This window comes from Lepidothrix coronata, unplaced genomic scaffold, assembly GCF_001604755.1.
Source record: "Lepidothrix coronata isolate B3197 unplaced genomic scaffold, Lepidothrix_coronata-1.0 Scaffold296, whole genome shotgun sequence".
In the NCBI taxonomy this organism is placed as follows: Eukaryota; Metazoa; Chordata; class Aves; order Passeriformes; family Pipridae; genus Lepidothrix; species Lepidothrix coronata.
In genome coordinates, this window is record NW_016690476.1 from 134,245 (window position 1) to 147,615 (window position 13,371).

At 37.9% G+C, this 13,371-nt stretch overlaps 1 protein-coding gene across 1 annotated transcript in view; it reads right to left on the reverse strand.

Annotated features, from left to right (window-relative positions):
- The window catches only part of AUH (AU RNA binding methylglutaconyl-CoA hydratase), a 102,689-nt gene extending 90,020 nt beyond the window's left edge, over window positions 1–12,669 (reverse strand). Inside the window, exons 1-2 of the mRNA XM_017837210.1 lie at window positions 12,581–12,669; window positions 12,396–12,483 (exon numbers count right to left, since the gene is read on the reverse strand). Coding sequence (XP_017692699.1) covers window positions 12,396–12,483; window positions 12,581–12,583 — 91 coding nt within the window. The 5' untranslated portion in view covers window positions 12,584–12,669. The remainder of the gene's footprint in view (window positions 1–12,395; window positions 12,484–12,580) is intronic.
- Between the last annotated feature and the right edge of the window lie 702 nt (window positions 12,670–13,371).

The window sequence follows — 13,371 nt, forward strand, 5'->3', positions numbered from 1 at the left end:
AAGAGAGTCTGTGACAGACTTGGAGTTTATACATAATCAAGATGCAATTGCTTTCTTTTAACTAGGATCTGAAGATGATGAAAAGAGTGAATTAAAATAGCTATTCTCCACCACAATCATGTTAAAGTGGGTCTGGTATCACACAGTCATAGCATCATTTAGGCTGAAAAAGATCTCCAAGATCATCGAGTCTGATTGTTCACCTAACACAGCCATGTCCACCACTAAACCATGTCCCAAGTGCCACATCTACACAGCTTTTAAACACCTCCAGGGATCCTGCTGGATTCAATCAAATTGCTGAACACCCCTAATAACCTGTTACAATCACCAAAGCACAAACAACTTGATACTAAAAAAAGACAGAACTCTATCCAATAAGTCCTATATGTTTTCTGGGCAATAAATAAAATTCTATTTCAAAATATGCAAAGTTGTCTTCGGAATCTAAAATCATATTTATTACAGAGATGTGCAAGTAGCTTGGAAAAATAAAGTTCCTGAATTGTCTTAATGTCAGTTAGGATACTAACCCAGCTTTCAAGAGATCTCCCCAAAAAAATAAAAATAAAAATTTAAATGCATAGAGAGAACTGTTTCTCCATCCCCAATGGGGAGACTTGAAATGAAAGGCTTAAAGCAAAAACACTTTGCCGATATAGGCCTATAAAGAAACACAGCCAAACAACATTTTGTAATTTAGGAATACCTCTCAAACTCATAATCTAATACCTAATACTGTAAGGTGCTGAAAATTCCAGACTCCAGGATAAACCTGCAACTGTTCACATGTAAAGCAGCGTGAATAACAATCCCCATAAATCATCTCCCAAAGTTTGTGCAAACTGCTAACCATGAAAGGCTAGAAGTACAGAAAGATTATTTTTTGAAAACCTGTGTTTCTACCTGAAGAGTCCTGAAGGTACTTTTGGATTAAAAGTAATTCAGGAGCACCTCCCTAAATGCCAAGTTCTTAGCTGAGAGTTCACCACTGCACTTTGAAAATAGAACAGGAATAAAGAATAACCCTCTAGGCCTGCAACACCTGCTGGAACAGGCTTGAAGTGACTTCAAGTATCCCTCTAGAAAAACTAAAAAGGAGTAGGGTAACATTAAAGTAATGTTGGTATTCATTACCTTACAGGACATTTTTGGAACTAACCCACCTAATGACTACAGATTTCATTTTTGATGTCACACAAAACCACAGTTCTGTACTGCAAAACCACAGTTTTGACACAGGATGGCAGATAAGCCCCCACTCAGCTGCTTTCTCACTCTGCACCAGCAGGATGGACAAGACAAAAGGAACAGCAAAAGCAAGGTGGAGGCAGGGGGAGAGGGATGAATGGCTGTGTGGAAAAATCACCTTGCAGGTTGAGATGAAGACAGTTTAATAAGTATGGGAGGAAAAAGAAGAAAGCAAAGGATGCAAAAACAATCATTCACCACCAGCAGACCAATGCCTCTCCAGCCCTAAGCAAGGTCTACTTTGGAAAAACAACTACCCCGTTTTACTGCTGAGTATGATGTCATGAGTCGTGGAATACTCCCTTTTGCAATTCCAGCTGGCTGTGCCAGCTGTGTACCCTCCCAGCCTCTTGCCAACCCTCAGCTGACTCACTGGCACAGTGAGAAGCAGAGGGGACCTCAATGTTGTCCAAGCACTGCTCAGTGACAACTAAAACACTGGTGTCTTTCCACCACTGTTTTGTTCACCAATCTATAACACAGCACCATATGGGCTGCTATACGGAAAATGAACTCTGCCCCAGCCATGCCCAGTAAAAGTTATAAAGACCACTAGTACTTAAGGCATTTGTTAACGCATACGTCAACCACAAGCAAAACAACCCAAATAATTCAAAGTACCTACAGAGAGGTACAGAAAGATGATACATACAAGGATAACAGAAGACTCAGCTGAACTGCCCTGTGGCTTCAAAGAGCCAAAAGATACCAGTGATGACTGCACAGATATTCCTGTAGCTTGAAATACTAAATCAAAACTCAACTAGCTTTAATACACCTGCAGGAATCAATAGAGCCTATATCTTGCTTGAAGATGACAAATTATGCCACATTAAGGACATGCCCTAACAGGAGAATCTCAAGCATACCAAGACAACTTTATTCACTTTCACAGAAATAAAACTGTTCAGTTACAGCATCCAACCCACTAGTCTACCCTACCAAATCAAAGACTTTAGCAGCACTGAACCCCGCAGTCCTCACACTTTGATCCAGGCACCAGAAGCGGTCCAGTGACGGTTATGCAAGTTTCCAGTTAAGTCCTTTTTTATGACAGTCAAGTTCATCTAACGTGCAGGGTATTAGAGAAATTTCTTACACGGTGTCATGTGCGCCAACAGTCATCTAACTTCACGTTTCAGTGATACAGGATAAAAAAGGGGAAAAACAAAAAAGTGTGCAGCATTTCAGTGAGTAGCTATATGTGAAATTCAGCACTACTCTGAAGCAGTCCTAAGCAGTGCCACAAGGACTATATTCCAAAAGTCAAATCCAACTGTAACACGCATATGAAATGCAGGAATTCATCTACCCATGTAACCTAGAAAACGTGGGTTTGGATAAACGTGATAGAAATACTATAGAACAATTTTTTTTAAATCAAAATTAAACACATTGCAGTTGCACTACATACATAACATAGCCATTAAAGATGCATTTCCAAGCAACAAAAGCTGCAATAAGCTAGTGACATCACCAAAGACATCTGTGGACCAAACCCTTGAGAAGCATATTAAAAAAGAAGACAAATACAGAGCAAAACTATTTCTGATTATGCTCTAAATATTGAAATAATTTTTTTAATATATTTTATATCCAGAAAGCAGAGTCTCTTTATAGGAGCAAATGGGAAAACAAGTTGTCCAACTACCTAGGAACATTAGCTGCCAAGGAGTTTTCCCAGTATAAAATGTTCTGTATCCATCTGGTATCTTTTCCATTTTAATTTAGTCTATTCTGGTAAAATCCACCTCAGAGAAGTCTTTACTATTTGCAAGTTTATTATAGCACTCTAAGTAAGGGCTGTGTGTATGTTTCTCTATTCAAGCATTCCTCTATTCAAGGTATTCAAGCAAGGTGCCTTTCACTGCTTCCTAATCATCTTGACAAGATGTCACTTTCATTTAAATTCTGCTCTGTGCTGAAGGTCCTTCTCCCCAGCTCCTGCCTGTGTCGAGTTTGCACACCAAATCACTACAAATTTCTACTCAGGAAACTTCTGTATCACTTCTGTAACAATCCAAAAGATCTTGAGCACTGTGTCAGATTCAAGCATCTCACAAAACTGCAGAAGTTCTCCAGCCGTTCGGGATCATATTTGACTCCCTTATTTGTAAGCTATACAGTTATATTTATTCTCATGAATTAAATGACTTCCAGTCATTTGGGTATAAAAGTCTCAGCTCTAAAGTTAGGCTCCAACTCTCTATTTTCCATTAAAAAAATAAGCTGCATTTCCAAAATTTTTACTCGGGTTACTATAAACAAGATGTAGGAGGGGAACTCAAAAACGGCCAAGTGTTTCCTTCAGAAATTTGTCTCCCTAGTTTTTCCATACAGCTACTCAAAAGAGAGGACACCCTGAGAACTACTCTGACTGCCAGACAGAATTGAAACAAGTAAATTTCTCTTATCACCAGTATATTTATGCTTTGTGACTACTCCTCCAGAACATAACAAATTATTTTATACCTAATATTTCAATGTAATAATTTTAAGTATTCAATTTGATCAATTTTTTTCCATGCTTTTGTATTTTTTAATGGCTCTGGGAAAGTCATTCCTGTTTCCTGTTACCCTCCTCAGGATAAACTAAAGAACTAATCAAATGCCACTCCCTCTGAAATATATCTTTTACCTAGAATTTAATATTTTTAATATTTTAGGTGGCTTTCACTGGAAGAAATATTTTCAGAAAATATTGCATTGTGTGCATTTGCTGTAATGGACTAAAAGCCTAAGACATTAAACTATCAGAACGGAACAAGTTTTTAAAAAATATATTATTTTTATGAGCAAGTAAAACTTACCATAACCTCACTATGTTCTCCAGTATCCAAAGATGCACTGCTTTTATACTTCCCAGCACACTTAAACCAGATGGAGGACACCAAGTATAGTATAGCCCTCTGTTGCTCAAAATTAGTTCTAAAGACAGAAAAACATCACATAAAGTAACCCCACACTTCAAGTGACTGAAGAAGGTGCTGTAGTTCCACGTGAATGTCCAGCCTTTGGTAAGTATTATACTAGCAAAGTCACCGTGCACAAAAATGTTGATTCTGTTTGGCAAGGCTCACCACATAACTAGAGGACCAACTCAGACAGATTTGGGTCTTTTTAGTAAATCTTAAGTAATACCATGGATCACAAGTTCAAAGACGGCTTCAATTCTACTGGGGAAGGAGAAAGAAGAATGCTCATATTATTGAAATAAATACATTTCCATTTCTTAACCAGATACCACGAGCCAGGCAAGAGAAGGAATGGACAGATGTTCTGTTTCATCAGGTTGAAAAAGAAAATATCAAAATTATGTCAATCAAGGGAAAATACTGCTAAAAAGATGATTCCCTAGCTGGATTTCATAATTTATTTTTCATTAATGGTCTGATCTTAAATTTTATATTTATTTTGTGCTCACAAATCACAGTTAGCTCTGGTCTACAGCTCATTCAAGACCAAAAAAGGAAGAAAAATTGCATGGATATATCCACAACTAGCATCCCCAGATGAATACACCCAATTACCAGAAACTTTTCTTTTTTTTTTTAAGTTTTATGCTATGGCAATATTAGCTATGAATAACGTTGTCTCTACTTCCACTAGATCCTAAGAAAAACTCTGACACAGGAGACGAGTCCACGGTGACTGAAAGTACTTTCAATTCAAATTGTTTTCATTCAGTGGAAGAATGGAGTCCCTCTGAGACAGAAATTTAATATTTTTATAAATTGCTCCTGGTACTAAAGGAGTAACTAACCTAAAGATGTCATTAGAGAACTTCAAAACTAGAGAAGGACACACAACATTTCTTAGACAAGGCTTTAGAGCACACAGTGTCACAAAAGAGAGACATCTAAACAGATGTCAAGCCTGATGAAAAGAGTCCTGCATCTTATGTAAGGGATGGAAAAAAGAACAAAGCAGCTACAGACATAGTCTCTTCAGATGGAGTTATTCCACTTCAGCTTCTGCACAGTACTTATTACACAGTACTGGTCACTACTCACTCATCTGGAGAGAAAGATTCCTCATTACTTTTATTTTAGCCCTATTTTTACACAAGTTTCTCTTGAGACTGTATATAACCAGTCCACCCTCAATTTCATAGTTCCTCAAGAGTAAAGAATAAGTTGCCTCGGTCTTATTTTGGAAAACCCATAACAACTGTGTTAACTTAGGCCATCTGTCAAGTGCCCATAAAACCATCTTGCCCCTACTCTTCCTTCTCTGTTGGCTTAACTTTACTACTAACTCCTCCACCTCTCCCCACTGCTGCGCCTCACAATGGGGATTGGGAATGGGGCTTGCAGTAAGACCAAAACACTTGCTCCTCAGAGGGCTCTTGTCTGCTCCACAGTGGGTCCTCCATGAGCTCCAGGGGAACAACCTGCTTTGCCATGATCTTCTCCTTGGGCTGCAGGGGAATCCCTGCTTTGGCACTTGGAGCACCTTCTCCCCTTCCTTCCTTCCCACTGATCTCGGTGTCTTCAGGGCTGTTCCCTCACATTTTTTTCTCATTTCTCTCTCATGGCTCCTGCACATGGTTCTCTACCATTTCTAACTATGTTATCACAGAGGTGTCACCAGCATCACTTACAGACTCAGCTTTGGACAGTCATGGGTCTGTTTTGGAACTGGCTGCAGCTCACTATGTCCAGTACCAAGACAGCTCCTGGTCTCTTCTGAGAGAGGTCCATGTGAACTCAATACACTGGTTTAAAAACGATTCCCTACTAGAGAATAACTTTCAGAAAGCTGAAAAAATGAAAAACAAATTCTATAGTTAGCTCAAGCAAGCCACTGAAATGACCAATGAGAAGGCAAGTGATTCTTAGCTTAAAGTTTCACAGCAGGTTAGATGCTGATTTAAGGACTGCACTATTGAGAACATTCCCACCTAACTTCCAATCCCATTCCTTGTGTCTGCCTCCTCAACAGGAACAGATCAGTCTTTTGGAGATTAAAAAAATAAACACAGTAAATTAAATTCTCTTATTCTTAGTGAAAAACTTCCTGGAAACCTCCCACTTGTATTTTTTCTGCAGCTAAAGGATGTAAGCATATTTTTTTATTTTTGAAGCATAACTTAGCACGCAGCTATTTACTGTGCCACCATTTGCTGCCTTAGCTAAAAGCGATTTTTATTTGCTAATTTCCCAGTAGCTCGTTTTCCAAGGTAACCACACGGTTAAGGTAAACTTATGCAAAATAATATGGATGACATAGCATGTTGAACCCTTCTGAACTACATTCCAATATCAGAATCATGTAAGTGATCAATTAGGTACATAGCAGCTCTGCCATACTGAGGGCTGAGAACAAGTTTTTGTTTAAGATTGACTTTTCTAGCTCTCATTCCAATTTCATCTGAAATTCAGTATGCGTTGTCAGCGTAGAAGGTGGAGGAGCATTTGGAGTTAACTGACTGAGGTACTTTCAAAAGAAAGACATTTAAAACAGCTTTTCTTATTGGGATTTTTTTTCTGTATAGACCTGGGGATTAAACCACAATCCTAACTGCACTCTTTATTGGCCCAGCTGTTCAACATGTCCTCTAGAAAATCATGACAACAATTTGTTCTTTCAGAGAAACAACGACAAAATTAAGAAGTACAATAAATGATGTCAGACAAATGCAATCTGTAGGATCCAAACCTAACAGATTACTATGCACACACACACAGGACAGAGCTGACACACGGCTGACCAACCTGCTGCATTTCATGTAAGTGATGCTGCCCCAGGGGAAATGCAGCCGTCATTGAGCCTAACAGTCTGCAAGCAGATAGCACCAGTTTGAATCTCAACATTGGTGCAAGCCTGGAATGAAAAACAGAGGGAAAAAACCTAGCTACAGACTACATATGAAGGCATTTATTCTGGGGAATGAAACGTATGTACAGCAACAAAAATATTCAGGAGACACTAAAACATTTTCATGCGTGACCTAAATCCTCAAAAGGGAACAACGAAGTAATACACAAACTCTCTTAGCGTGTGTGCAGGAGCTGGGATCTGGAGGACAAAATACGCTCAGGGAAAATTTATACTCTCTCCTTGCCTATTTAACAGAGACTGCAGGGCAAAAGGAGACTACACCCACAGTAATACCTCCCTACTACTCCTGCTAGTTCTACAAAAATAAGAGTAGGTCAAGTATTTGAGAGCTATAATGGAATTCCTCTCCTTCTTCACTTCAAAACCTCATAAACAAAGAAGTCTTCAAGGATCTGCCCTAACAGGCTTATCTGCTTCATAAACTTCTGCCAGGAAAACTACACCAGCTGGAGGTGGCAGCCGGGAACTAGACACCATACAGCCAATTCAGCCTTGCTGGAAACATAATTCTGATGCAGACAATTTATGCCAACAGGAGAAGCATTTGGGTTGGCTTTACTAACACCACAGACTAAAATGATGAATTTTTGCTGGCAGAAAGATTACTCCTGCTTTTCTAAGAGAGGGCTTTATTGGCCAAGCTGAAGGAACTTTTAGGTTAAGTGGTTTTAAGAGCTCTAATACACAAATTTTTCAAATTGTCTTGAAAACCTCTTACAACAACAACAAAAAAGTTCACTGTCTATATTCTGATATGTCTCAAAGATTTCTGAAATAAGGTCACCAAAGAACAACATTTTTTCAAATATGCCAAGTCAAAACTGCCTCAAAGCTCGCTCCCTTTTTGTGCACACATACACAAAGCAAATAACGCTTCAATCTCACAACCTCTACTTCAGTTAGTCCAGTTAACTTTGAAAAAACAATACAGAAGAGAGTGCCCTTAACACCTGTAGTCCAAAGACAGTCACCACAAAAATCTCAAGAAGTTACTAGTTCTTGTCCCAGAAAGCTCTGCCATACAAAAGGAAATCCAGAAGTAGTGTGTTCTTCTAGGGAATCACAGCATTTCATTCTTCTCCTTTATGAGGTGGCAACACTTTTTTGCATATCAACAGAGGGTGGATGCAGAGAAACTGACAATAACTCACATATGGACTATCAGGAAAGAAACAGTCTCTGACTGTTTGGGACAGCAAGAGTTAAGCAACTGTCCTGCTTGGCCAGTTGAAAACAGTAGCAAAGGGTTTTATTTATTAGCATGAGCTGTAAACTGAACCAATGGACTATGGGCCTGGGAACAAACAAGTGAGGAATACATTTTTTTTAACACATATGCAAGCACCTTCTTGACAGGACACGAAAAGAGGGCTGGAGGAACATGACAATCCTAAGGGAAACTATTTTTGCACAAAGAACAGCAAGTGAAGGTGGAAGGAAAAGAATATAATAGTAGTCTGTTTCTTTAATCACTGCAACCATCAACAGTAAAACTGTTTAAAAAGAAAAGAATGTTAACTGATCTCAAACATCCATAGTTTTCAATTGCAAAATATAGCATAATCCCCATTTCATGTCACTAACACTGACAAGAGTGAGAGAGACAGGGGAAAAAAATATGAAGGAAAGCAGCAGGCTTTAGCCTGCCAAAACATTTCCAAATGTAAAATTCTATAAAAACTAGAAGTTCTACAAATATTATTTTGCCTTTTATTCAAAGCCTTGGGAAATCAAAAGCAATAAAAATTGAGGTGCCATATTAGGTTGTTCAAGTCTTCAGACTAAAGCCATTATCAAACACTGAAAACCAAGGAAAGCAGCTCTTGGACAACGTATTTTAGTTGTACCTTCTCACAGACCTCATGTTGTTAAAATCAGAAGAAGCTGTAAGACTGTCTCCAGAATGACCCTGCTGGAGCAGAGAGCTTGAACCAGATGACCACCCTGTAGTCCCTTCCAACCTGACCCATTCTGTGATTCTGTGAATACACTGCCACTCCAAAATTAGGTTTTGCATCAACTTCTGGATACTCCCTCCTCCCTTCCTCTCAGTACCATGTGTCCCAACAATATTACATACGCACACTTCCAGAAATTTTTTGCAGGTGAAAAATCCTGAAAATCTGCTCACATAAAGTCCCTAAGCAACACCACTATATGTTAAAATTACATTAATAATGAAAAATGAAGCTATTCAAACTGTCTATGTAAATGTAATTCAGCCCCTTCTGTGAACACAGCACAGCCCATGATCACTTTACCCATGGGACACCTGCCTTATTTCACACACAAGACTGTGCCTTCCTCAAGAATGGAACACCGACAGGAAATAAAAGGACTCTTGCACAGACTCACCTGCTTTGGCTGCAGAACTGGGCACGTACACAGGCCAGGACTAGTCATACATGTTCACTCCAGAAAGGGCAATACTTTACTTATTTGGTTTCAGACAAAGAAAGCAGCCAAGAAGTGACTCGGAGCCAGAGCACTTCTAATGGAAGAACAACAAGCCCTCATAGGCATTGTCTGCTCATAGACATAAGACATCCTTAACCCAAGCAATTCTTTGACTTCTAGGTGTCCCTTTTGATCAGTGCTAGAGCATTAACGAGGAACTTTCTGCGCCCACAGATGTATGGAGTATAAAACAGGAGATACAGAGAAAGCAGTAGTAAAAGATTCAAAGTGAATTGTTATACAGAAAAGAAAGGATGTGATTTCTGGCACACATCTACATTCTTTTATACAATTCCTTTTTTTTTCCCCCTCCCATTTCACCATGTGAAAATTCCATAATTTGGAATCATACCCAAATCCCGATCAGTCACCAACACAGTTTAAATCTTTTAACCATCCACAGTGTTATTTTGTGAAAAACAGTTGGATGTCATTTTTTGTGGACTAAGCCTTAGAAGGAAATAAGACACTTGGCCTGTGGCTTTCACAGATTTTTGTTGATAGTTGAAGAATGGCAAGATTTAATGATCTTGGACTTCTCTTCACACATAAAAGGGAACTACATTCTAGGACAAAGTTTCTCAATATGCGGTCTGTAAAACATCAGATGGTGGTCCAAAAAATCATCACAAAAATGTATTTTTAAAAACATACATTCCCATACATGCAAGCAAGAAAACATAATTGAGGAAAAAAATAAAACAAACATTCCAGCCTAACTGAACTACAATGCCTAAGAAAATGTGATCCTTGCATTTTTTTAAGGAAATTAAGTGTTCTTGAAACAACACATTCTCCTTTAACATTTAAGTTTGAAAACACTTACTTCTGTTCTACTGAATTTCCTTAGTAAGTCCCCTCCAGAAAATGCCTTCTTACATCCAGAGTTTCCCCCTTCATCCTACTTCCCTAAGCTGTTACCTGTTTTTTCCACATCCCACTACACTTTCTCAGTTTTCATTCTCTGTAGAGACACCCCTTAAAGTCATCTACTGAAGGAAGCCATCCATCCACTGAGCTCTTTCTGACTCTTTTCATTGACAAACTCTGCCTCAGGTATTCTGGTTCACCCTGAATTTCAGTTACCACTGTTGGAATATCCTTTATTTCAATGGTTCAGCTGCCAGAATCTGCTTTTTTAGGATCCTTGTTTTACCCATCACTTTTTTAAAATTACAGACACCTAGTCTACTCCCTGGATTAAGATCCAGATATAGCTATCCAGCCCTTGTCTTTCACAGTCTTCTTTTCAGGGCTAATTTTCCTTCCTAATGTCCAACAAAAACATCCTTGATCTTGTCTACTGTCAGTTGTATATACACACTTTGAGTTGCCTCTTTTTTCTCTAAGCCAGACAAACAAGCAACAATGACTATGCTAAATCTTGATACCAAAACAGCTCTGAATAGTCAGCCAACAAAGAATACTGGAGAAGCACTTGGAGCTTATAAATACAATATTAATAGCATACCTGAGATACTCTCCCTCAAAATCAGTATTACTGCTCTCCTATTTCCTGTATAACACTATCATAAAATTCAAGAATGTTAAATAAAAAAATGGTTTAAAAAACCCAACAGCTGGCAACAAATGCCAACTAACAGCCACCTTTTGATTTGAAGTACATAGCGCCTAACCTGAAATCCCATTTGCATGTGTTGCTCTGATGCTACACTCTTCATCAGTTTAAAAACTACAGTTTTAAAACCCTTTTTCCTGACATTACTAGTAACTGATTTTTAAAACTTTTTGTTTAACACAAGATATAACCTTTAAATTAAATACCCTGATTAATACATACACATTAACATAATTACATGTATTACTAAATATTTGATTATTCTGCCTTTTCAAGACAATTCTTTTCACAAGTCTTGTAAGTGACAAACTGTATCTGCATGAAAACAGACCTATTAAAAGCAATGAGAAATTTTAAACTCAACTAAAAGAGCTTAGGCAGGTACATATGCAAAAAATTGAAAAAACTATTTTGTATTTAAAACTGAAATAACTATGCTGTGTGGTGCTATCAAGCATAATGACTACGTAAATGATAGAAAAGAAAAATTTCAGAACTGATCTCTTTCTTGACAGTTCAGTTCTATTCGTGTATTAGAAATAACAAACTGATTTACTTCTGTTTTCAGTTTTAAATGGATTTAAATTAAATTTGAATAAGGTAGCAACCAGTTGAAACATTCAAAAATAAGAAGACTATTCACTTGATATCCACAGAAGACACTGTTGCATCTATTGATCTTGATATGTCAACAAATCCTGTTTCCCAGCATCTGGTAGTTGAGAGCTTTTGTTTTCCTGAGCACTTTGGCAAGACTCATGTGCTGTTGGATATGTGGGTTGGGGTGTGTGCTCTTTGTTTTGATTTGTTTTTAATTTGAGAATATATTCAGCCTGCAGTAACATGCATATTCATCATGAAATTCTAAGTTTACGTGCGTTTCTTTAATTAAAAATTCAATTTAATGTGTTTAAAATAGAGGTTTGATACAGCTTTCTACAAAGCCTCTTTATACAGCCTATAGTGTTATTTGGACTTTTCCTGACATACATGCAAGATTTTCTAGGAGTTCAGTTAGATGACTTTTCACCACCATGAGTAAACTATTCTATATTTTGAAATACTTTATGACACAGAAAGAATAAAACCAATATTTGGTTCTTGTCAGCAATTGAGGAAAACCATACAAAAATGTTTTGTTTGCTACTGAGATGAATATATGAAAAAGACATGTTTCCTTGGAATCTGGGCCTTTTTTTTTTTTTTTTTTTGTGCAATAAGAGATAGAGACTTCCAGCTTCTCAGGAAAATTAAGTTTGCATACCAGCACAGAATATCCCTGGGACTTCACTCCGGAATATAACAGTTCGTACTTTCTTATCAGATTTCAAAGCATCCACAGCTTTTGACATCTACAGAGAAAAGGAGGAAGGGGAATAACCAAACACTTTTTAAAGTGCTTCATTCCAATATTTCACCTTTATAGTAAAAACTATTCTTTTCACTTACCATTTTTACAAGATTTTTGCTAAGTGCATTCTTGGCATGAGATCTGTTTAATCCAAGCACCACAATTCCTGGAGGGGAAGAAATTATTGTTACAATGTAGTAAAATATGTATCATCTATGTAAAATATTATTACTTTGAATTACACAAGAGGAATCAAGGGCTGCAAAAAGAGTTTCTGAAAGAAAATAAACTTTCCAATAGTCGACAGAAATTACACGTTTAAAGCACAAAAATATGGCCCTGACACCTTCAGGTGGAAACAGTGCTTACAAAGGCTGAGTGTGGAATTACACAATTGCATGCACAAATTTCATGTTTGTGAGTGAAGTGCTGACATGCAATCAGGAAAGATCCGTAATTGTAAAGCATATGTTTCCATATTTAGATAGCCTGTCTTCAGAGACTTCTTAAGGCATGAAGTGCTACCACAGCTAAGACTAGCAACTCAGAGAGGTAAAAGAGAGTCACAAACATACAAAGAATACCAACAATGGGAAACTTGCACTTTTGTTTTAAAAAGGAACAAAATCATACAAAAGTTCTCCCCCAAGACACAGAAACCAAGCTCAATCCTTGGTACACAGCTCCAAAGACACATTCACAGCTCCCTTTGTCCAGATAAATCGGTTGTCTCACCAACTGATCACGCTGGTTTGAATGTTGCAGCAGAAACACCACTTGATGTCCTTATTCAGCCCCCCTCAGCTTAACAGGCATGATTATCAAACAGGAAAATCCTGAAAGGTTTATTTTGCTAATGTCTAAGCTTACTATGCCTATAGCAATCTTT